The sequence below is a fragment of the Lynx canadensis genome, chromosome A2, assembly GCF_007474595.2.
Source record: "Lynx canadensis isolate LIC74 chromosome A2, mLynCan4.pri.v2, whole genome shotgun sequence".
In the NCBI taxonomy this organism is placed as follows: Eukaryota; Metazoa; Chordata; class Mammalia; order Carnivora; family Felidae; genus Lynx; species Lynx canadensis.
The window spans coordinates 80,748,055-80,771,283 of record NC_044304.2 but is presented as its reverse complement, the minus strand read 5'-3'; the positions used below and the strand labels follow the sequence as shown (position 1 = coordinate 80,771,283).

General features: G+C 40.4%; 1 protein-coding gene across 5 annotated transcripts in view; it reads right to left on the bottom strand.

The window, feature by feature from the left end:
* The window catches only part of NAPEPLD (N-acyl phosphatidylethanolamine phospholipase D), a 46,000-nt gene that overhangs the window by 12,674 nt on the left and 10,097 nt on the right, over positions 1–23,229 (bottom strand). For all 5 annotated transcript variants that reach the window (XM_030307810.1, XM_030307813.1, XM_030307811.1 and 2 more), the window contains exon 2: positions 12,192–12,498. In XM_030307810.1, coding sequence (XP_030163670.1) covers positions 12,192–12,485 — 294 coding nt within the window. In that variant the 5' untranslated portion in view covers positions 12,486–12,498. The remainder of the gene's footprint in view (positions 1–12,191; positions 12,499–23,229) is intronic.

The following is a 23,229-nucleotide window of genomic DNA, read 5'->3' as shown; positions in this document are numbered from 1 at the left end:
AACACATCATGTGCTCGACAAAATCTGTTGGATGAATGAGTGGAAATTTTTCAGATTCGTTCTCAAAGTTGGTAGGAGTTAGGGCTACTGAACAATAACAAATGTCATGTGGTATACTTATCAACAATGAGGGAAAAGGGAGAGAATTAATATAAACTGAGTACCTACCGTGTATTAGGCGTCACACTAGGCACATAGTAGTGATGGTGATGAATCATCCAATATGTCAAGTACTTTAGTATAACACAAAATAACACTAACAAGAGCTACCATTTATGGAGTGTTAGTCACCATACTAACTACTTCATTAAAAATGTTTAATTTAGGACCAACCATAATACTGCAGGTAGCTCCTGTTAACTAATGCTACTTTACAGAGGAGAAAACAAATAGTGATGACAGTCACACAAGGTCAGCCCGCTGGCCTCCACGCATACTATCTCCCACCACAGACTCCTAAGTCAGTCCTAATTTTCTCATTTAATACATATTAAAAAAAAAAAAAAAAAAAGCCACAAGTACCAGCCCAGGGATAAGAGATGGATTACTAGGGATACAAGGCAACTATTGGAGATGACAGGATGTACATCATCCTGTGATCTTTTCATGAATATATAAACAAGTCAAAACTCATTCAATTGCATTTTTTCAATATGTGGAACTTGAATTGTTATTAAAACCATTTAAAAAATCTTAAGCAGCATCATGTTTAAATAGTGCATCAAAATATCTGTAATAAAATTCCCTGAGAACAGCTGCACCTCTTTTTTGCTCTAAATTTTTTTTTTATTAATTAAAAAAAATTTTTTTATGCTTATTTTTGGAGAGCGAGCATGCGTGCAAGCAGGGGAGGGGCAAAGAGAGAGGGAGACATACAATCCAGAGCAGGCTCCAGGCTCTGAGCTGTCAGCACAGAGCCCGATATATGGGCTCAAACTCCCGAACCACAAGATCATGACCTGAGCCGAAGTCGAATGCCTAACCAACTGAGCCACTCAGGCGCCCCTTTGCTCTAAGTTTTAAAAGCCACGGTATCTTCTGACTAAACCTTTAGCAGAGCACCTCTGGCCGCCTCACCTTGCTCTCCAAACAGAAGATTAACAGGTAGAGTGCTGAAAGAAGCCAGTCACCAAAGACCACAGACTGTATGATCCTATTTATATGAAATGTCCACAAGAAGCAAGTCCGTAGAGACAGAAGGTAGATGCGTGATTTCCAGGGGATGCAGGAGGGTAAGAGAACTAGGAGCTGCTGAGTAAGGACATGAGGTTTCTTTTTGGGGTAATGAAAATGTATTAAATGTGGGAATGGTTGCACAACTCGGAGTGTACTGAAAACCACTGAACTGAACATTTAAAACAGGTCAGCTGTAGAGTATGTGAATTATAGCTCACCTAAGCTGTTTTTTTTTCTTTTAAAAAGCAAAGTACTGACAAGACATCTGAATTAAGCAATCACACCATGTTTCTGCACGCCATATGGTTTCTCAGCCCATCACAAAAGAGCACCTTAAAGAATCTGATCTCTAACACTATGTCCCATAATAATCAGTCAACAACTGAGATTCAAAAAAAAGAAAAAATAACTTTGTCCTAATGAGAGTTGATGTTTTTACAATTTTTTTAAAGCAGGTTCCATGTCCAACATGGGGCTTGAATTCATGACCATGAGATCAAGAGTCACATGTTCTACCGCCTGGCATGAGCCAGCCAGGCACCCCCTGATAATCAGAGTTTGAAAAAGCAGTTAGAGGGGCACTTGGTTGGCTCAGTTGGTAGGGCATGTGAATACTGATTTCAGGGTTTTAAGTTTGAGCCCCATGTTGGGTATAGAGATTACTTTATTATTATTTAAGATTTTATTAAAGTTAAAAAAAAAGCACGTAGATGAGGGCAGGGAAATTCTTATTTGAAGAAACCAAGCACTCGCTTGGCATTTTCTTTACTAGGTTAGGACTTTCTTGGCTGGCCTTGCTTTTTAAAGCTGCAACTGGGAAAATCCCTAGGCCCATAATTAACCAGGATACTAGTTAATATTTACTTTTCTTTGGGAAAGGGAAAAATCCTAACATTCATTCAACCACTATTCTTTGCCAGATGCCACAGGTGGGTTCTGTCATCTAACTCTAATGAAAAGAGATGTCACTGCCATTTTACAGATACCCAGACGGAGGGGGAGGGGTCACTAAGAAGGTGGCCCAGGGCACACAGCAAGTGCATGCACACTCACTCAGGAGTGGAACTGAGGTCTTCCTGGCTCTAAAGACCCTACCTTTTCATTAAACCATAGCTTTCTCCATGGCATAACTTTTACTCATTAACTTTAAAACAATGAAACCCATATTCTTAATAATATAATTATTTTAAGAATATGTGTGCACATGAGAGATCTGATGCAAATCTGCTAAAATGTTTTTAAAAATAATTACGTTTAAAGAATTTAGTTAAGCCTTTTCTTCCGACTGAAAGTATCTTTTTACTGAGGAAATTCACAGTTTTGCTTTGCAACTCTGATTTAAATAAAAACTATTTTTCTTTTTCACATTTATTTTGCCGATATTATGTTAACACGGAACACAGATGGATGTTACCAAAATACCTCAATTATCAATGGTAATGTTTTATATTTTTGCCATGCTATGTGTAGCAGGCGTACTAGATCCATCAGAATGGCTTAATATTTTTAAACTTCTCCTTGATTATAAAAGAAAATACCTTTCATAAAATGTTTGGAAAATCCAGTAAAATATAAAGAAGAGTAGCCATCCATACATCCGTTTGCAGAGATTATAACCACTGTTAACATTATGCTATCTTTAGACACAGTCCTATTTCTATGCATAGTTAAGATCATAAGGTATTTGTATTTTCTTTTTTTTTTTTTTTAAAGAATCTCAAATTTTGACATTGTCACTACCTCTTAAAACTCTGAAACACATACTAAAGTATTTAAAAATGAATTTATTGTCAGGAAATCTGTGAGAATGCAAAAAAAATGATGAAATACAGGAAAAAGAAAAAAGAAAACTACAGAGGACTGATCTAGGTAATCCACAACCTAATTAGTAGTTGTTTCATAAATTAAAAGGATGAGGAAAGGAAATTTTCAAAGAATACTCAAATTTTCCTAGAACTGAAAGAAACAAACTTTCACATCTGAAAGTTCACATCACGAGGCATCAAGCATGATCAATAAGTAAAACACAACTTGGGAGACGTTTCAAAAAAGAGATGATCCTCAAAGTTTCTACAGGGGAAATACAGGGCATACAAAGGTTCAAGACTGGCACTGAACTTCTCTACAGCAATACTACAAAGAATGTCATGGAGGTAATACTTTGAAATTCTGAGAGAAAATGGTTTCCAAACAAAAATTCTACACCCATACTACCAATAAGAATGAGAACAGAAACACAGTTCTGGTCCAAGAATGGTTACCTCCTCCAAGGCCATCCCAAATCTACACCTATTTTTAGAGCAATTCCTCCCAAAGAACTGAGGGCTGACCCAACAGCTTCTGCACAATGAAAGAGGGACCACACAGAGAACAGAAAGAGAGAGGGAGACACAGTCATGAAGGGAACTCCCACCCTGCTCACTGTGGACTGCAGTGGGACGGAGGGATGGTACTGAGGGAGGGGAGCATGGGGCACAGAAACAGGGTGAAAAGGACAACTAGAATTTAAAGGAGCCAGTCCCTAACTACTCTGGCCAAACAGTGGGTAAATACCGGAATGTTCTGGGTCTGAGAGGCAAGTGAGCCCCCCAGTTAATATTTGCCCTCCACCTTGACAGCACAGATGGGAACAGCTTTCAAGATAAACTACAAAGCTGCAACACTCACAATGGTATAGTACTGGCACTAAACAGACACACAGAGCAAGAGAACAGAATAGCAGAGCCAAGAAATAAACCCACACTTATATGGTCAATTAATGTATGACCAAGGAGACAAAAATATACAATGCAGAAAAGTCTCTTCAACAAATGGTGTTGGAAAAACTGGACAGCTACATGGAAAAGAAAGAAACTGGACCACTTTCTTCCACCAGACACAAAAATAAATTCAAAATGGATTAAAGACCTAAATGTGAGACCTGAAATCATAAAACTAGAAGAAAATATAGGCAGTAATCTCTTGGACATCTGCCTTAGCAACATTTTTCTATATGTGTCTCCTCAGGCAAGGGTAAGAAAAGTAAAAATACACTACTGGGACTAAACCAAAATAACAAAGCTTTTCCACAGTGAAGAAAACCATCAACAAAATGAAAAGGCAACCTATTGAATGGGAAGAGATATTTGCAAATGATGTATCTGACAAAGGGTTAATATCCAAAATATATAAGAATACAGCTCAACACCAAGAAAATAATCCAATTTAAAAATGGGCTGAGAATCTGAATAGACATTTTTCCAAAGACATACAGATACCAGCAGACACACGAAAAGATGCTCAACATCACTATTCATCAGGGAAATACAAATCAAATCACGATGAGATATCACCTCACACCTGTGAGAATGGTTAAAATGAAAAAGACCAGGGGCGCCTGAGTGGCTCAGTTGGTTGAGCGTCTGACTTCAGCTCAGGTCATGATCTCACGGTTTGTGGGTTCGAGCCCCGCATCAGGCTCTGTGCTGACAGCTCAGAGCCTGGAGTTTGCTTTGGATTCTGTGTCTCCCTCTCTCTATTCCCCTTCCCACTTGCGCTCTGTGTGTCTCTCTCTCTCAAAAATAAATAAACATTAAAAAAAAATGTAAAAAAAAAAATGAAAAAGACAAGAAATAACAAGAGGCGCCTGATTGGCTCAGTCAGGGGAGCATGTGACTTTTGATCTCTGGGTTGTAGATTTGAGCCCCATACTGTAGAGATTACTTAAAAAATAAAAATAAAAAAAAAGAAAGAAAAAATAAAAAACACTGGCAAGGATTTGGAAAAAAGAGAATGCTCATACACTGTTGGTGGCAATGTAAATTGAGGCACTGTGGAAAACAGTGTGGACGTTGTTTAAAAAATTAAAAATAGAAATATCATACAATCCAGTAACACCACTACTGGGTATATACCCAAAGAAAATGAAAACATGAATTTGTAAAGATATATGCACCCCTATGTTTACTGCAGTATTTACAATAGCCAAGAAATGGAAGCAACCTAAGTGTCGATAAACAATGAAAATGTAGAATACATATTATATTTATATATATACATATACATATATATAATACATATATATATTAGGTATATATATAATGGATTATTAATCAACCTTAGAAAAGAAAGAGATCTTGCCATTTACAACATGGATGAACCCAGAGGGTATTATGCTAAGTAAGTCAGAGAAAGCCATCTATCACATGATTTCTTTATATGTAGAATCTAAAAAACAAATGAATAAACAAACAAAAAGCAGTAACAGACCCATAAATACAGAGAACAAACTGATGGTTTCCAGAGGGGAGAGGGTTGGGAGGATGGGCAAAATGGGTAAAGGAGAAAGGGAGATTCAGGCTTCCAGTTATGGAATAAATCACAGGAACAAAAGGTATAATGTAAGGTATTACAGTCAATGATATGGGAGCACAGCATAACATACAGAGTTGTCAAATCACTGTATTGTACACCTGGAACTAATAAACATTGTGTGTCAACTACAACTTAAAAATGGCAAAAAAAAAAAAAATTATAATAAAGATACTTCAGACAATCAAGTTCTCAAAAACCTGACTTTCCATGCACCCTTTTCTCAGGAAACTGATTAAGAATGTGCTCCACCAGGGTGCCTGGGCGGCTCAGTTGGTTAAGTGTCCAACTTCAGCTCAGGTTGCGATCTCACAGTTCGTCAGTTGGAGGCCAGCACTGGGCTTTCTGCATCAGCGTGGAGCCTGCTTCGGACCCTCTGTCTCCCTCCCTTTCTGCCCCTTCCCCACCCATGAGCTCTCTGTCCCCAGAATAAACAAACATTAAAAAAAAAAAAAAAAAAAAAAGAAGGTGCTCCACCAAAATGAGAACCTGTTCAAGAAAGAGGAACAAGTGGGGTGCAGGAGACAGAGCCAGCACTGAAGAGGCAGTGGGGTCCAGGATGGTGGTGAAGGGAGACTCCAGAATGGAAGCTTGCAGAGAAGCGGGAGGGCTGTCAGCCCAGAAAGAACCCAGTGCTAAGAAACCAGCTTACAGTCTCTCCTCAGGAAAGCTGTTGAGAAGGAATGAGAAGGAGGGAAATAATCAGTCATAAATACATACAAAGTTAAGCAGGTGAAACATGAGGCATTGCTAACCTCGGGGGGAAAGAGCATATTAAGAAAGAACACATGGCTACAGTCCATGACTGGGTTCATCACAGTGATACAGTCACCGTAGCATATAAAGAGGTCAAGCAGGCCTGTGGGAGAGAGACGGGGAGGGGTACAGAGGGAGTTAAATTTGACACTAAACATGAAGGAACACAGAAACGCTGCTTGGTTCCACACGTTAATATCTAAGTAGTTAAATTCACAGAATCAAAAAGTGGAATGATGGTTACCAGAGGCTGGGACGAGAGGGAAATGTGCAGTTTCTATTGCCAGGCCTAAAGTTTCAGTTGAGCACGATGAATAAGCCCTAGAGACTTGCTTGTTACAACACTGTGCCTACAGTCACCAATAATGTTTTGCACACTTAAAAATTCAAGAGGGTAGGGCGTCTGGGGGGGCTCAGTTCAGAGTCTGCTCTTGATTTTGGCTCAAGTCACGATCTCACGGTTCGTAGTATTGAGCCCCACATTGGCCCCTATGCTGACAGTGCAGAGCCTGCTTGAAATTCTCTGCCCCTCCCCCGCTCTCTCTCAAAAATAACTATTTTCAAAAAAAAATTAAGAGGGTAGATCTCGTGTTAAGTGTTCTTACTACAATAAAGTTAAAATAAATAAAAGACGAAGGTAAGCTCCCAAGGAAACAACTTAAAGGTCTGTAAGCTGTTGCCTCCAGAGAGGGGGGACAGGTTACAGGGGCTGGTTTGAGGAACGGTATTTGTCTAATAAGCCTTTCAGCACCATGCCTTCTTAGAAACTCTGTATACATGTAATTTTTATAAAGATAAAAAAGCAACATGTTAGCATACTACAGCAGAAATAGAACTGATGTTTTTCATTTTTTTCAAAGGGCACCACTCTATTCTTCCATATTTTACATCTAAAGAGTGTATTATATTTTCAAAGTACTTTCATGTGTCATGTGAACCTCAAAATCCTAGGGACTAAACTGCCTTATCTTAACTTTATGGACAAAAAAACAAAACAAAACAAAACAAGCCCCCCCCCCCCCCGCAAAAAAAAAGTGCCTTGAGGATCTGTGATAGAAATAAAGTCAAGTACTCAGTGAGGTATCCTGAACCTGAGCCTGGTTTCTGGACTCCGGGTATCCCACTTTTCCTACCAGTCCAGGATGCGTTTTCTCAGTTCCATGTCTGTCTCATACTCCAATGTGACCGTCCCTTAGTCACTTCTTAGTCACTGACTGGTAAGGACAGCCTCCCCCAACCAGTGAACCTCAGGACATTCTGCCTCCCTCCTTCTTTGAAATTCTCCAACTGTCTCTTCCCCCTCCCCCGCCCTGGAATCTGGTAACTATAATCAACAATAACCAGACAAAGTCAGTGAGCTTTCCAACAACCCAAAGCAATGACAGCGTCTCAACAGCGTGAAGCCTGTGAACTGGCATGCTGCCCAGAAAAGGCAAGTATCAGAAATGGTCCAAGTTAAAGAAATGATTTTCTGACTAGCCAACTAAATGGTTTAGCTTTGTTAATGACCAATTTTCATTTTACTTAGACCTGTAAATTACAGGTTATATCATTATAACATATTAACATATTAACATGTTATAATGATATATGTTATAATGATATAAACTGCCTAATATATAGTAATTATAACCCTATGTGTATATTATCCTGTCTCCTTCCAAAACAATAATTTGAAGTTTTATTTCACTAAACTTTAGCCCCCCAATGTCTAACAAAAACAATTTCCAGAATCTGATTACATTCTGAATGGACCCAATCATCAGAAGCAGGTATTCTTCATGTCTGGGGGGGTGGTTTTCTGGAAAATGTGGAAGACTATCATATTTAAAAGTTGGTAAAAGTTAGTAATTTTGCCAATGTAAAGGGATTAAACATGGAGCTTTAGTTACATATGAAAATAAGAAAAGTCAACATGCATCTGATCTAGTTCTTAGCTGTATGTGGAAACGAGGGGGAACCTAGATGTGTTTCTCTCGCAATGACGACTGTTACTGGCACTGTGCTTTTCTTCCGCACTGGATTGATGTATGAAGCAAACTAAGCATCAGCTTTCAGATCAGAAACATTTTCGAGAAAAATTGCCCAGGATCCTTCTGAGGCTTTAGAAAAAGAGGAAGCAGCAGCCATCACCTGACTGTGATACCATCTCAAACCTGGAAATTCTTCTGGCTTTGGGTATTTTAAAGACTCTTAGTTTTAAGTAAGAATAAACCCTGGCTTAAAAAAAATGGATGAGGGGCGCCTGGGTGGTGCAGTCGGTTAAGCGTCCGACTTCAGCTCAGGTCACGATCTCGCGGTCCGGGAGTTCGAGCCCCGCGTCAGGCTCTGGGCTGATGGCTCGGAGCCTGGAGCCTGTTTCCGATTCTGTGTCTCCCTCTCTCTCTGCCCCTCCCCCGTTCATGCTCTGTCTCTCTCTGTCCCAAAAATAAATAAACGTTGAAAAAAAAAAAAATGGATGAATGGTTAAAGAAGATGTGTTATATATACACCATGGAATATCGCTCCTCCATAAAAAAGAATGATAACATAAAAAGAATGATAACTTGAGGGCACGATGTTATGTGAAATAAGTTAGACAGAGAAAGACAAACACCGTATGATTTCACCTTATGTGGAATCTAAAAAATGTAACAAACAAGTAAATTTAAAAAAGAAAGACTCCTACACACAGAGAACAAACTGGCAGTTGTCAGAGGGGTGTGTGTAGGATACTGGGTGAAATGGGTGAAGGGGATTGAGAGGTACAAACTTCCAGTTATAAAATAAACTAACTCACAGAAATGAAAAGTACAACATAGGGAATACTGTCAATAATATCATAATTTTTTTAAACTTTTTTAAGGTTTATTTTAGAGAGAGAGAGCATGAGCAGAGGAAGGGCAGAGAGGGAGGGAGACACAGAATCTGAAGCAGGCTCCAGGTTCCAAGCTGTCCGCACAGAGCATGACGTGGGGCTCGAACTCAGGCACCGTGAGATCATGAGCTGAGCTGAAGTCAGATGCTTAACCAACTGAGCCACCAGGCGCCCTCTGTAATAATTTTGTACTGTAACAGAGGGTAACTACACTTATCATGGTGAGCGCTGAGTAATGTATATAACTGTCAGATCACTGTGTCACACATTTCAAATATTATATGTCAGCCATACTTCAATTAAACAATTCTGCCTTTAAAAAAAAAGTTTACACTTCATTAAAGAATGTAGTTCCCATCTCCACCCTAATTCCTTTCTCTGCTTTGTTATTCTTCAAAGCACTAGTCATATTTTAATACATATTTTACCCATTTGTTTACTATTTCTCTTTTCCACTGAACCCAAGGTCCAAGAATGCCACAGTGTCTTTCTGCTTTGTTCAAGGGTCTCCCTCTACTGCCTAGAACTGTGTGCTCACACAGTAGGTGCTCAATAAATAGTAACTAAATGAGGGGCACCTAGGTGGCCCAGTCAGTTAAGCGTCCAACTTCGGCTCAGGTCATGATCTCACAGTCCCTGGGTTTGAGCCCTGTGTCAGGCTCTGTGCTGACAGCTTCAGATTCTGTATCTCCCTCTCTCTCTCTGCCCCTCCCCCACTTATGCTCAGTCTCTCATTCTCTCTCAAAAATAAACATTAAAAAAATGTTAAAAAAATAAGTAGTAACTAAATGAATGGATGAGTGAATGAATGAGGAAGGGCTTGAGAGAACCCATGAACTCACTGAAATTACAGTAAAAGGCAATGTGTTTATGTCCACATAAGGTCTACAGCTTTCATCAGACATTCAAAAGGGGCCAGGGTTGAAAAGAGCTTCAGAACCACTAGCCTGGCAAGTTCTCATTCAACCCAGTTTCTAGAATATCTCCAAATCCTTAGAACACACAGATGTATTTCTGCCTTCGTGTGATCGCTCACTTCCCATATGAAATGAAAGAAATCTAAAATTACCACTGCTTGCCTCTGCAGTTTTAGAAGCTATGGCTCAAAACCAGTAGGAAATTTACCCCAAACAGGTAGCCCCCTGCCCTACCCCTCCTCTTCACAACACCCTTCCATGTTGCTCTTCATATGGCTTCTTCAGAAGGAAAAAACAAGGGGGGGGGGGGGGGGGGCTTCTTGTTCCTCCCGGCCTCAAAGCTGAAACACGTAATATGGTTTTATCTATTAATGCCCTGCCTGCCTCATTCTAACAAGGTGTTAGAAAAGCATTAATCATATTAATCAACTCTGTTAACTAGGATTAATACTGTGAACACTCCTTAGCATCAAAGTGTTAACACCATTTTTAAATCCCATGTCCTTAAAAAGAAAAAGACACGCTTACCCAAGGATCTACCACCACCACCACAAGCAGCCACTCCCCCTGTTGTCTTTCCCACTGCAGATCAAGCCTTCAAGGATGCCCCCCACTCTTTTCATCTTGTCCCCCACTCCCAACATCAAGTTCTCTCTCTCTCTCCACTTCCTCCAAAGCCTTGTAGGACAGAGGTTGGTAGAAAAGAGAAGCCAAAGGAGACAGGTGGTAGAGAGAAGCAAGAAAAGAAGAAAAAAGAGGGGGCAAGAAACAGCTCCTGCAATTGGGAGCCACCCACTCCCTGCCAAATGTAATCACACTGATCTAATAAACTGTATGCCAAATGTTAATTAGTTTCATCCTAAAGGGGCACCTGGGTGGCTCAGTCGGTTAAGCCTCCCACTCTTGATCTCGGCTCAGGTCATGATCTCACAGTTTGTGAGTTCAAGCCCCGCATCAGGCTCTGTGCTGACAGCACGGAGTCTACTTGGGATTCTCTTTCTCCCCTCTCTCTCTCTGCCCCTCCCCTGCACATGAATGCTCTCTCTCTCTCAAAATAAGAAACTAAACTTAAAAAAAAACAAAGTTTCACCCTAGGTAAATATCATTTATTTAAAGGTCCGTGACCTACTGCCAATTGTTTAAGGTCTGGAAAGGTTATCCGAAGATTCCTTTCACAGTTTTAGCAGCCGTGTCCAAGGACAAAAAGCCAAGCACTCTGGGCAAACATACATCAGGTTACTACTTGATGGGACATGCCATGCACATTCTCACCTCCATGGCCTTGTTCATGCCATCATCCACCTGAAAACCACTGCCAAAATACTTTTTATCTTTTTAGGCCCGGCTCAAATATCAAATTGCCTCCTCTGAGAAGCCATCTCCAGCCCCACCAGCTTGGATCCACCGCTTCCTTTCCTGTCCTTTTTTTTTTTAATTGTCAAGTTGGCTAACATACAGAGTATACAGTGTGCTCTTGGCTTTGGGAGTAGATTCCCTTGACTTATCGCTTACGTACAACACCCAGTGCTCATCCCAACAAGTGCCCTCCTCAATGCCCATTCCCCCCTTCCCTCCCCCATCAACCCTCAGTTTGTTCTTTGTATTTAAGAATCTCTTATGGTTTGCCTCCCTCTCAGTCTGTAACTATTTTTTTTCTTCCCTTCTCCCATGGTCTTCTGTTAAGTTTCTCAAATTCCACATGAGTGAGCACATATGATACCTGTCTTTCTCTGACTGACTTATTTCACTTCGCATAATACCCTCCAGTTCCATCCACGTTGTTGCAAATGGCAAGATTTCATTCTTTTCCACTGCTGAGTAGTATTCCACTGACTGTATGTGTTATGTATGTATATCACATCTTATTTATCCATTCATCCTGTACTTCTAAAGCACTCTATTCCTACCCCAATTGCCACCAGATCAGAGTGGTTATTCATATACATACTTTGTTGATAAGTTATGAACTTGAGGACACCTTATTCACTTTTTCTTTTCAGAACTTAGCCCTATGCCTTACCATATAAAAGGAGCTCAATTAACTAACTTGAGTGTCATGATACAATTCACAGCAAAATTAAGTGATAATAAGAGCCCCCCAAAATACGCAGCCCCCCAGAAAAACCAAACGCTACCTCTTTGGAACACGGAACACTGCTGTGATCTTTCTCCATTATCAGCCATCTAAGAACATTTGGAACAGAGAGATTTTTCCAAGTTGGCCAAGGGTTGACAAATCTGCCATCCTTTCCTTTCTTTGATTTAGTTACATCTTCTTCTAGTCTGTAATCCAATTTGAAACTTTTCCTGGAAAACCTAGAAGAATCACTTCCTACAGAGCTCCGTGCTGAATTTTGGCGTTTTCTTACTGCTTCTTTAGGATACTGGCTGCTTGTCATCAGAGATTGGTTGCTTTCATTTTCATCCATGTCCTTTTCAGAGCTAAAAAACAAAAAAGGGGGGGGGGCGGAGGGAATACTGACTTTAACATAAAGGCATTAAGACTCATTACACAGCATCCACAGTATTTCTTAGCTAATAAAAATTTTCTCAAATTTACAAGAACATTCTGTCTCTGTCAACGCAAACTTTCTTCCTGCAAAATACCACTTCTGAATCCAGAACTACTGCTTGCTAAATAGGAAAAAATGTTTGCTTTATCTTTTCTTGCCAAACCATTTAGATATTCCATATCTGCTGTAACTGAAAGCAGTACTCCACCAGCCAGCATTTAAACACACGAATTTTTCCATTTCAATATCTTACAGAATTAAAGCACCTTCCTGAATGTGTAACATTTTCATACCTGAATTTTAAAAATACTATTGTTAATAATACATAGTGAGAAGGACTGCCTTAGTTCCTTGAGTATAACTCAGTAATTCCAGTGATTTACATAGAACTCCGCTAGGCCTGGTCATTTTTACTTTGAAAATAATCTTAAAAAAATCTTAAAAAAAATAATTTTACTTTGAAAATAATTACCAGTGCCCCTAAAAAAGCACACTGAGTTCAAGCCCCAGGAAAGGAAACAATAACAGTAATGGAGAAACATTTCAGTCATGTATTTAAGTGGTTAACGATACAAATTTGAATTAACTCAGATTGAGAACTGCCAAGACAGTGTAGTATGTATCCTAGCTGTGTGACCTTAGGTAAGTTTCCTACCCTCTCTGTGCTTCGATTTCCTCATTTATAAAATGGAGATAATACCACCATCTCTGAGGTTTATGGAGAGGTTTTAAAAAGCTAATACAAGCGAAGCCCTTAGAAACATGCATGTAACATGTATATAACAAATGTAACACATATACATACATGGTAACAGCTCTACAAATGCTAGCTGTTGCAGCTGACCTTATTCCCACTACCACCACCACTGCCCCCAGACTCAAGGAAGCGAAATCCTTGATTTTGATCTATATAGGACTCCAGATACATAGAAGTGATAATATATTAAGAATATGCATTTAGGGGTGCCTGAGTGGCTCAGTCAGTTAAGCATCCGGCTCTTGATTTCGGCTGAGCTCATGACCTCACATGAGTTTGAGCCCCGCGTGAGGCTGGGCATTGACGTGCGGAGCCTGCTTGTGATCCTCCCTCTCTCCATCTCTCTCTGCCCCTCCCTCTGCTCACTTGTTCTCTCTCTCAAAATAAACATAAAAAAAATTTTTTTTAAAGAATAAGCATTTATTGGGGCACCTGGGTGGCTCAGGCAGTTAAGCTTCCAACTCTTGATTTTGGCTCAGGTTATGATCTCACAGTTAATGAGTTCGAGCCCCATGTTGGGCTCTGCACTGACAGTGTGAAGCCTGTTTGGGATTCTCTCTCTCTCTCTCTCTCTCTCTCTCTCTCTCTCCCTCCCTCCCTCCCTCCCTGCTCCTCCCCCACTCACACACTCTTTCTCTCAAAATAAATAAACTTAAAAAAAAAAAGAATATGCACATATATGCCATGAATTTCATTTCTTTCCTATTCCACTAAATAAACATTTGCTTTCTGTCTAGTTTAAATGCACTGCATACACATAATACACTTCATAACCCCTGAGAAAATAAGCACAACAGAAAGCCAAATATTTTTATGGCCACAATGATGTTTACACAGAAACACCATCCAGGAGAGAAAGGGAAAGAACATAAACACTAGGATGAACACGTATGCTGAACTAAAACTTTTTCCCAAACCATCTACAGTAAAATAGTCTCTGGCCTGGACAATAATGGGTGTTAAGAAAAGAAACCAGGGCTGACAAAAGCTGAAGCACACACGGTTGGTTGCTCAGCCGCCCGCTGTCTGCTGCAGAGCCCGACTGCTAGGAGAGCCTAACAAGCTTTAGATCTGGGGCAACCACCCACCTCTCTCTAGTCCTCAATATTCTCGCCTGTAAAATACCTACTTATCTCATGGGGGTTCAAAGGATCAAATGGCATAATGTACATAAAGGGACTGCCACCCACCAAATGATAATTCTTTTTTCCCTAATCCTGCTAACTGGCCATATACCTAAATTCCTTAAATTCCATCCGAAAGCAAAAATCTGGGTGATTTATCTCAGTTCTTCTCAAAGAAGTGCTCTACCTGGGTCATAATTAAGTTCAGGCCCAGGACTTTACAAAGCACTAGGGCAAATACCGTCCATTTGAACCCCAGTACATTTAACAGACACAAACACACCAAGTTGGGAGACTTTTATTTCCCCAACAGAGTAGTATGTCTAAGAGATGGCAGAGCTGACCTGATGCCACCTGCCCTTTGTGATGAAAATCGGTTTGTGAGGTATGTGCATATTTAGATAAACACATTTACACATACGTGTATATATACATGTACATATAAATACATACATAATATTGCTACCAACTATGTAATAAATTTTTGGCCCAATGTTTTATTTTTAATGTTTATTTATTTTTGAGAGACAGCGACAGAGCGTGAGTGGGGGAGGGGCAGAAAGAGAGAGGGAGACACAGAATCTGAAGCAGGCTCCAGGCTCTGAGCTGTCAGCACAGAGCCCGACACGGGGCTCAAACTCACGAGCTCAGATCATGACCTGAGCCAAAGTCAGAAGCTTAACTGACTTAGCCACCCAAGTGCCCCATTTTGGCTCATTGTTTTAAACAATTAGAGGATAAGGAGAAAGGAGAAATGGGCCCTCTGACTCAAAAACCACAAAAGCAAAGCCAAAACGGGGTTTTGGGACAACATCCAGCCATCCAATGTGGATGTAAGAAGTAAGGGAGGCTTGTGAGAGCCAACAGTAAAGGTGTGAAGGATGGGATTAGATCTGGGGCCTGGCCCCCCCGAATAGCCAAAGTAATTTTGAAGAAGAAGACCAAAGCAGGAGGCATCACAATCCCAGACTTTAGCCTCTACTACAAAGCTGTAATCATCAACACAGCATGGTACTGGCACAAAAACAGACACATAGACCAATGGAATAGAATAGAAACCCCAGAACTAGACCCACAAACGTACGGCCAACTCATCTTTGACAAAGCAGGAAAGAACATCCAATGGAAAAAAGACAGTCTCTTTAACAAATGGTGCTGAGAGAACTGGACAGCAACATGCAGAAGGTTGAAACTACACCACTTTCTCACATCATTCACAAAAATAAACTCAAAATGGATAAAGGACCTGAATGTGAGACAGAAAACCATCAAAACCCTAGAGGAGAAAGCAGGAAAAGACCTCTCTGACCTCAGCCGTGGCAATCTCTTACTCGACACATCCCCAAAGGCAAGGGAATTAAAAGCAAAAATGAACTACTGGGACCTTATGAAGATAAAAAGCTCCTGCACAGCAAAGGAAACAACCAACAAAACTAAAAGGCAACCAACGGAATGGGAAAAGATATTTGCAAATGACATATCGGACAAAGGGCTAGTATCCAAAATCTATAAAGAGCTCACCAAACTCCACACCCGAAAAACAAATAATCCAGTGAAGAAATGGGCAGAAAACACGAATAGACACTTCTCTAAAGAAGACATCCGGATGGCCAACAGGCACATGAAAAGATGCTCAACATCGCTCCTCATCAGGGAAATACAAACCAAAACCACACTCAGATATCACCTCACGCCAGTCAGAGTGGCCAAAATGAACAAATCAGGAGACTATAGATGCTGGAGAGGATGTGGAGAAATGGGAACCCTCTTGCACTGTTGGTGGGAATGCAAACTGGTGCAGTCACTCTGGAAAACAGTGTGGAGGTTCCTCAGAAAATTAAAACTAGACCTACCCTATGACCCAGCAATAGCACTGCTAGGAATTGACCCAAGGGATACAGGAGTACTGATGCATAGGGGCACTTGTACCCCAATGTTTATAGCAGCACTCTCAACAATAGCCAAATTATGGAAAGAGCCTAAATGTCCATCAACTGATGAATGGACAAAGAAATTGTGGCAGTACTACGTGGCAATGAGAAAGAACGAAATATGGCCCTTTGTAGCAACGTGGATGGAACTGGAGAGTGTGATGCTAAGTGAAATAAGCCATACAGAGAAAGACAGATACCATATGGTTTCCCTCTTATGTGGATCCTGAGAAACTTAACAGAAACCCATGGGGGAGGGGAAGGAAAAAAAAAAAAAAAGAGGTTAGAGTGGGAGAGAGCCAAAGCATAAGAGACTCTTCAAAACTGAGAACAAATTGAGGGTTGATGGGGGGTGGGAGGGAGGGGAGGGTGGGTGGTGGGTGTTGAGGAGGGCACCTTTTGGGATGAGCACTGGGTGTTGTATGGAAACCAATTTGACAATAAATTTCATATATTGGAAAAAAAAAAAAAAAAGATCTGGGGCCTGGCCTGAGACGTTAAGGAGGTCTGGCTATACTGTAGGCAATGAAGAAAAACTGAAGGAGGGGCGGTGCCTGGGTGGCTCAGTCAGTTCAGCATCTGACTCTTGATTTCGGCTCAGGTCATGATCTCACGATTTGTGGGAATGAGCCGTCAGGCTCTGAGCTAACAGTGTGGAGGCTGCTTGGGATTCTCTCTCTCCCCTCTCTCTCTCCCTCTACCCTGCTTGCTCTCTCAAAATAAATAAACTAAAATTAAAAAAAAAAAAAAAAAGAAGGAAAAAAAATTGAAGGAGCTTAAAAAGGAGATAACCCACAGCAGGATAAAAACAAAAGGCTGTGGCTAAACACTGGAGCCAGGGAGGTAAACTTGTGAGTAGGAATGGGCAGCCCAGAAAATCCAGTAGTAGCAAAGCACGCTGTTACATGTTTGGCACATTTCATTTAAATTAATGCTCCTGGCAAAATTTCAGGGTAGGTAGGATAATCCCCATTTCTAACTGAAACACCAAGAGGTAGAGAGCAGCCCACTCAAAAGATGAGAAGGCAGTGACAGTGAGAAGAGAAAGAACCAAATAAATCCAAGAGATATGAGGATGAATCAGAAAGACCTGAGTCTCTGAATGGTCCTGAACTTCAGACCATTTGTAAGGCAGGGTGGGGGATAGGTAAAAAAAAAAAAAAAGGGGGGGGGCAGGATCCACAAACGACAGCACCAATAACTGAGTAAAGGAATTAGGGGAAAGCTAGTGTTTGGAGTACATAAGAGAAGGTGGAATTATGACCCAGTGAGCTTGCGAAAGGGTTTGAGACAACAGGAAAGAATCCAAGCAGAAGTGCTCACGGACACCAAATGGAAATGATGACCCTGGGATCCAGGTTGCTTTGGGGGTGATAAAAGCAAAGGTAAGAGAACAGAGAGGTTTTCAGGGACCTGGGAGTAAAATGAAAGTGAAAAATGGGTTCACTGATCTGCTTAAACCTGAACAACAAATTTTCTCAAAGTTGTCGTTTCATGTGTCCCCATTTTCTTTCCTCCCATCCACTCAGGCTCTCACCCCAATCAATTCTGTTAATAGTTTTCTAGCAAAAAGCCATCCTCTCTCAACACGCCCTTCACCCCAACACACACAAAATCCAGTCTTCAGAAATAATATTTTTAATAGCAAATCTGATAAAACGAACAAAACAGAAAAACCTCCAGAAGATTGCCTTGGTTCTCAGAATGAGGGCAAAGGTCAGGAAGATGGTCTATGAAGGTGTTTCTAGCCCTGCCCACACTCTCCCCTACTTCAAACACAAGCCTTAATCTTTCTCAAATGCATCATGTTCCTACCTCGGGGCACCTATTGCTATCACAGGGCCTTTGAGCATGATTTTTAAAATATTGAGTACTCAGAGATATATCCCCAGGATTATGTACTACCGTGAAAGTGTTCAAGCAACACAAAATGTTGGTGCTATGTTGTCCCATTTCACACTATGCACTGTGAGTGTGAAACGATAAGAAAAAACCAGGACATGGAAACCTGAACCATCACAATCTGGACTTGGTTCATCTGGAGGAAAAGTACTGGCAGTCCATTCAGTGAAGATGCAAAGTGACAAGGTCTATCAACAGGTGCTCCAGTGACAAAGTGAGCCTCGGCCAGTGGAGATGTATGGAGCCTGCCTGAGAGCTGGGTCACGTGAGAAGGCACCTCATCAAATCTGTCTTCTGGTCACTATGTAGAGGACGGTGAAAATCTCACAACGGTCATTTCTAAACACCAAAGATAAAATGATGGGAAAACTAGGACTGAAGATGAGCAGGTTCTACGTATGGCCCTGCCAGTCACTAGCCCTCAGCTTTGCAAACTCAGACAAACCCCTTAACATATCCAGACTGGAGTTTCCTTAACTAAACATAGCAAATCTCATTATTTCTGGTTATAGATCTCTCTCCAAATTTAACAATGTAAGTAAAAATTCAGCCTTGATCTCTGGCCAACAGTAAGTGAAAGGAGATGTGTGAACTCATGAGTTCAAAACTGGGTGAAGTTTACATCATCAGCATTATTTACATTATGCTAATTTTCATCCAATTTTAGGCACCATGAATGAATGGTAAGGTACACTGTTATTTTATGTGCCACTAAGAAAGTAACAATATCAATTAAAATGTCACACATCATATGATATAACCTGCTATCAGTGGTGTTCAAATGTGCATAAAATGTCTGTCTTGACATTGATGAAATACACCAGTTTTTATATGGAAATATAAATTCTGGAAGAGGAGCAAAAACATTAACCTTGGTAATTAAATATAATCAGAACCACAATTAATTTGTGCACCCTCCTTTCCTCTGTGAACAGCTAACTTTGTGACCAACAGCTAAATTTGGACTAAAAAGCTAGAATCCAGAAGCAAATTTAAACAAAGCCCTATGACAACTAATATAAAATATAAATGCTCTTCGGGGCGCCTGGGTGGCTCAGTCAGTTGAGCGTCCGACTTCAGCTCAGGTCACGATCTCACGGTCCGTGAGTTCGAGCCCTGTGTCGGGCTCTGGGCTGATGGCTCAGAGCCTGGAGCCTGTTTCCGATTCTGTGTCTCCCTCTCTCTCTGCCCCTCCCCCATTCATGCTCTGTCTCTCTCTGTCCCATAAATAAATAAACGTTAAAAAAAATTTTTTTAAATATAAATGCTCTTCTTTAAAGAACAATTTGTGGGGAGCCTGGGTGGCTAGTCGGTTGAGCATCCGACTTCGGCTCAAGGTCACGATCTTGCGGTGCATGAGTTCAAGCCCCATGTCAGGCTCTGTGTGGACAGCTCAGAGCCTGGAGCCTACTTCAGAATCTGGGGTCAACCTCTTTCTGCCCCTGCCCCACTCGTACTCTGTTCTTACTCTCTCTCAAAAATAAATATTAAAAAAAAAAAAGAGGCCCCATGGCTTCATAGTAAAGAATAATGTGTTACAAAAAGGACAACATAAATTCTATCTAGTAATTATCAACTACATTCTCCACATTTCTCTGAAGATTAAGTGCCTACTTAACAGGAGAGGAACTTACCCCAATGTCTCTAACCAAAGAGAGATCTGAATTGTGACATTTGGTGAAGACAAGTGTGCCAAGTACAAATATTTTATTTCAATAACAGCACACATGGGTAAAACGCTTTCAAAAAACAAGAACTCTCTATTTCAAAAGCAAATGTTTTATACCCTTTCTTTCTTTGACATTTAAGATTTGCCAGCTGCGTAGAAGTGAATGCATTATCATTTTAAAAACTGAAGAAAAAAATTACATTAGTACAATGTACGTTTGGGATTTCAACATACTCCTAAATCATGACATTGCAAATCATTATTCCTAAAGGTGACATTTAATAAATACTAACTGAGTGACTATCCATTACATACCAACAAAGATGCTGATATTAAATCTGGAAAACATTCAGAACTGTATTTTCAGATATCTAAAAATAACAGGAAATTCACAATTTTATATCTGTGGTCCTATCTATAGTGAAGAAAAGGGTCCTTTTAGTGCAATGCTAGATAACATAGCTAATGAAACTATTTCAATTCACTGAAATGTCTGCAAAGGGCTTCCATAGATTAAACTGTTTCCATCCTTCACATGCAATACAGGCTTCCCCTGAGACTGGTATTAACCCCCACATGCGTATCGGAGTCTGGTGGGAGGGTAGATATGTCCAAGAGTGAGAAGTACACTGGCTAATGAAAGGGAGAATGTTCTGTGGGAGGTATGTGCACCACATACATTAACAAAGAAATTACCACATTGTTTGTTTTCTATGACTTTCTTTTACTCACTTTGTTGACTTAACAACCAGTTTCACTAAAAAGCTAAGAAAGCAAAGCAAATAACGTAATATACAATACCTGGGAGCACACTAAAACAAGTTATGACAACTTTTAATAACAGAATATATATGTGCATACATGTGTCCATTTAGATAGATGTATATATAGGATAAATCTATATATCACACCAAATAACTTACCTTCACACAAGTGAAAAGAACATTAGTTGGGAGTGTAAAAGGACTCCACTTTTACCACTAACTACAGAGATATCAGCACAGGTAAAGTAACCTAACCTCTCTAAACGTGGGCTTCAGCACCTATTAAAGAGAACTCCTAAATATCCCCTTGAAGGACAGTAATGAGAAGCAATGACGTCATGGAGCAGTATCTCCAACCACTATCCAAATACAAATTGTTACGTTCAGTAGAAAAGTAAATCATGTGATAACTAGAAACTTTTGATCCAATTGAGTTGTTTTTCAAGATGAAAAATAACACTTCAGAATTCTAGATAGATTTAAAAAGAGTCCTAAAATTTTTCTTTCCTTAAAAACTTTGTTAAAAAAAAGTATTTGGGGGGCACCTGGATGGTTAAGTCAGTTAGGCATCCAACCCTTGATCTCAGCTCAGGTCTTGATCTCAGGGTTGCGCGTTCAAGCCCCCAGACGGGCTCTATGCTGGGCATGGAAACTACCTTAAAAAAAAAAAAAAAAAAGTATTTTTATAAAAAGTCTAAGTTTCCTTACCCTTTATAATAATCAAAGTATTGTGTTTAAAAAAAAAAAACTTCAAATCTGTCTTATAAAGTGTTCATCTGATTATAGACAGAAAAGTTACTTCAATACTTCAACAAATGATAAAGTTAATTCATACAATCAGGATCCACAGAATGGAGGCTGCCCAAGTGGCCTGGCCCACAAATCTAAACTCAAGTCAGCCTGCACTTACAGGAAACCCATCAGGGAATCCTAACACACATCAGCCACAATCCTCCAACTCAGCTTAGCTAGCTTACCTTACCCTAAAAACAGGACCTGCTAGCCTTGTAAGAAAATCCCAACCTCCTTCCCAATCACGCACTGTTTCCACATCACCTCTTCTGTGCCCTATAAAATGGACTACTGCAAAAAATGTCTCAGAAAGAGTGCTCCACGACTGCTGAAGCACTGTATTCCCCAGATCCATGGATTTTTTCTTCCCTTAAAGACATTGAATTTGTTATGAAATTGTGTTATTTTTGTCATTTGACACAAGTAATTCACAAAGAAATTCTACCTTAACAAAAGCACCGAGACTCAGAACAAACAATTTTGAGACGAATGAGTGTGGAACACACCTGACTCTCCAGGGTACAAAGTAGAGAACATGTTCTCCCTTCAAAACCAGTCAAGGACAACAAATGTTCTTGATCACAGAACACCAAAGGCTCTGAAAATCTTTGCTATTTGAGACAATTCAAAATACTGAACTAAAAGTCATTTCACAAGCTATTAAAAGATTTTAAGTCACTAAAATATGCATACTATAGGTGCCTCCTCTACAAGAAATTTTTTCCAATATGTAAATAAGAAAGCAAACGGTTTTTTAATGTTTATTTATTTTGAGAGTGAGGGAGAGAGAGAACCCCAAGTAGGCTCCACGATGTCAGCACAAAGCCCAACGCAGGGCTCAATCCCATGAACTGTGAGATCATGACCTGAGCCAAATAAAGAGTGGGACGCTTAACCAACAGAGGCACCCAGGCACCCCTCTAATAAATATTTTAAAAAGAGAAAAAGACGCTCGCTCACATGCTCTCTCTCAAAATAAACTTAAAAAAATGTATTAGAAAGCAAAGCTTTGATTAGAATTAGAAACAATAAACAAGGTGAGAATTAGAAACAATAAACAAGGCAGCTTAAGACCAAAGCCCATTTTATTTTTTTTAACGTTTATTTTTGTGAGAGAGCAAGAGAGACAGAGAGTGGGGGGGGGGGGGGGGCGGAGATAAAGGGGGACAGAGGATCCCAAGCAGGCTCCACGCAGACAGCAGAGAGTCTGATGCGGGGCTCAGGCCATGAGAGCATGACCTGAGCCGAAGTCGGACGCTTAACAGACTGAGCCACCCAGGCACCCCAAGACTATAAGCCCATTTTAAAATACCACCTACAGGGGCGCCTGGGTGGCTCAGTCAGTTGGGAGTCTGACTTCGTCTCAGGTCATGATCTCACAGCTGTTGAGTTAGAGCCCCATGTCAGGCTCTGTGTGGACAGCTCAGAGCCTGGAGCCTGCTTCAGATTCTGTCTCCTCTCTCTCCACCCCTCCCCTGCTCACACTCTGTCTGTCTCTCCTTCAAAAATAAATAAACATTAAAAAAAATTAAAATACCACCTACAGTAATACAACTGGAATCCTTAGGATAGTCATACTAAAACGGCATGTTATGGCAAATTGAGAAAGCATGCATAAAGAGGTGTATTTAATGAAACGACACGGTTATCACCTAATTTCTTAAAAATAACGCAAATAAGTGCAGTCATCTGTTATAGTCAGTAACACCTGTATGATATAA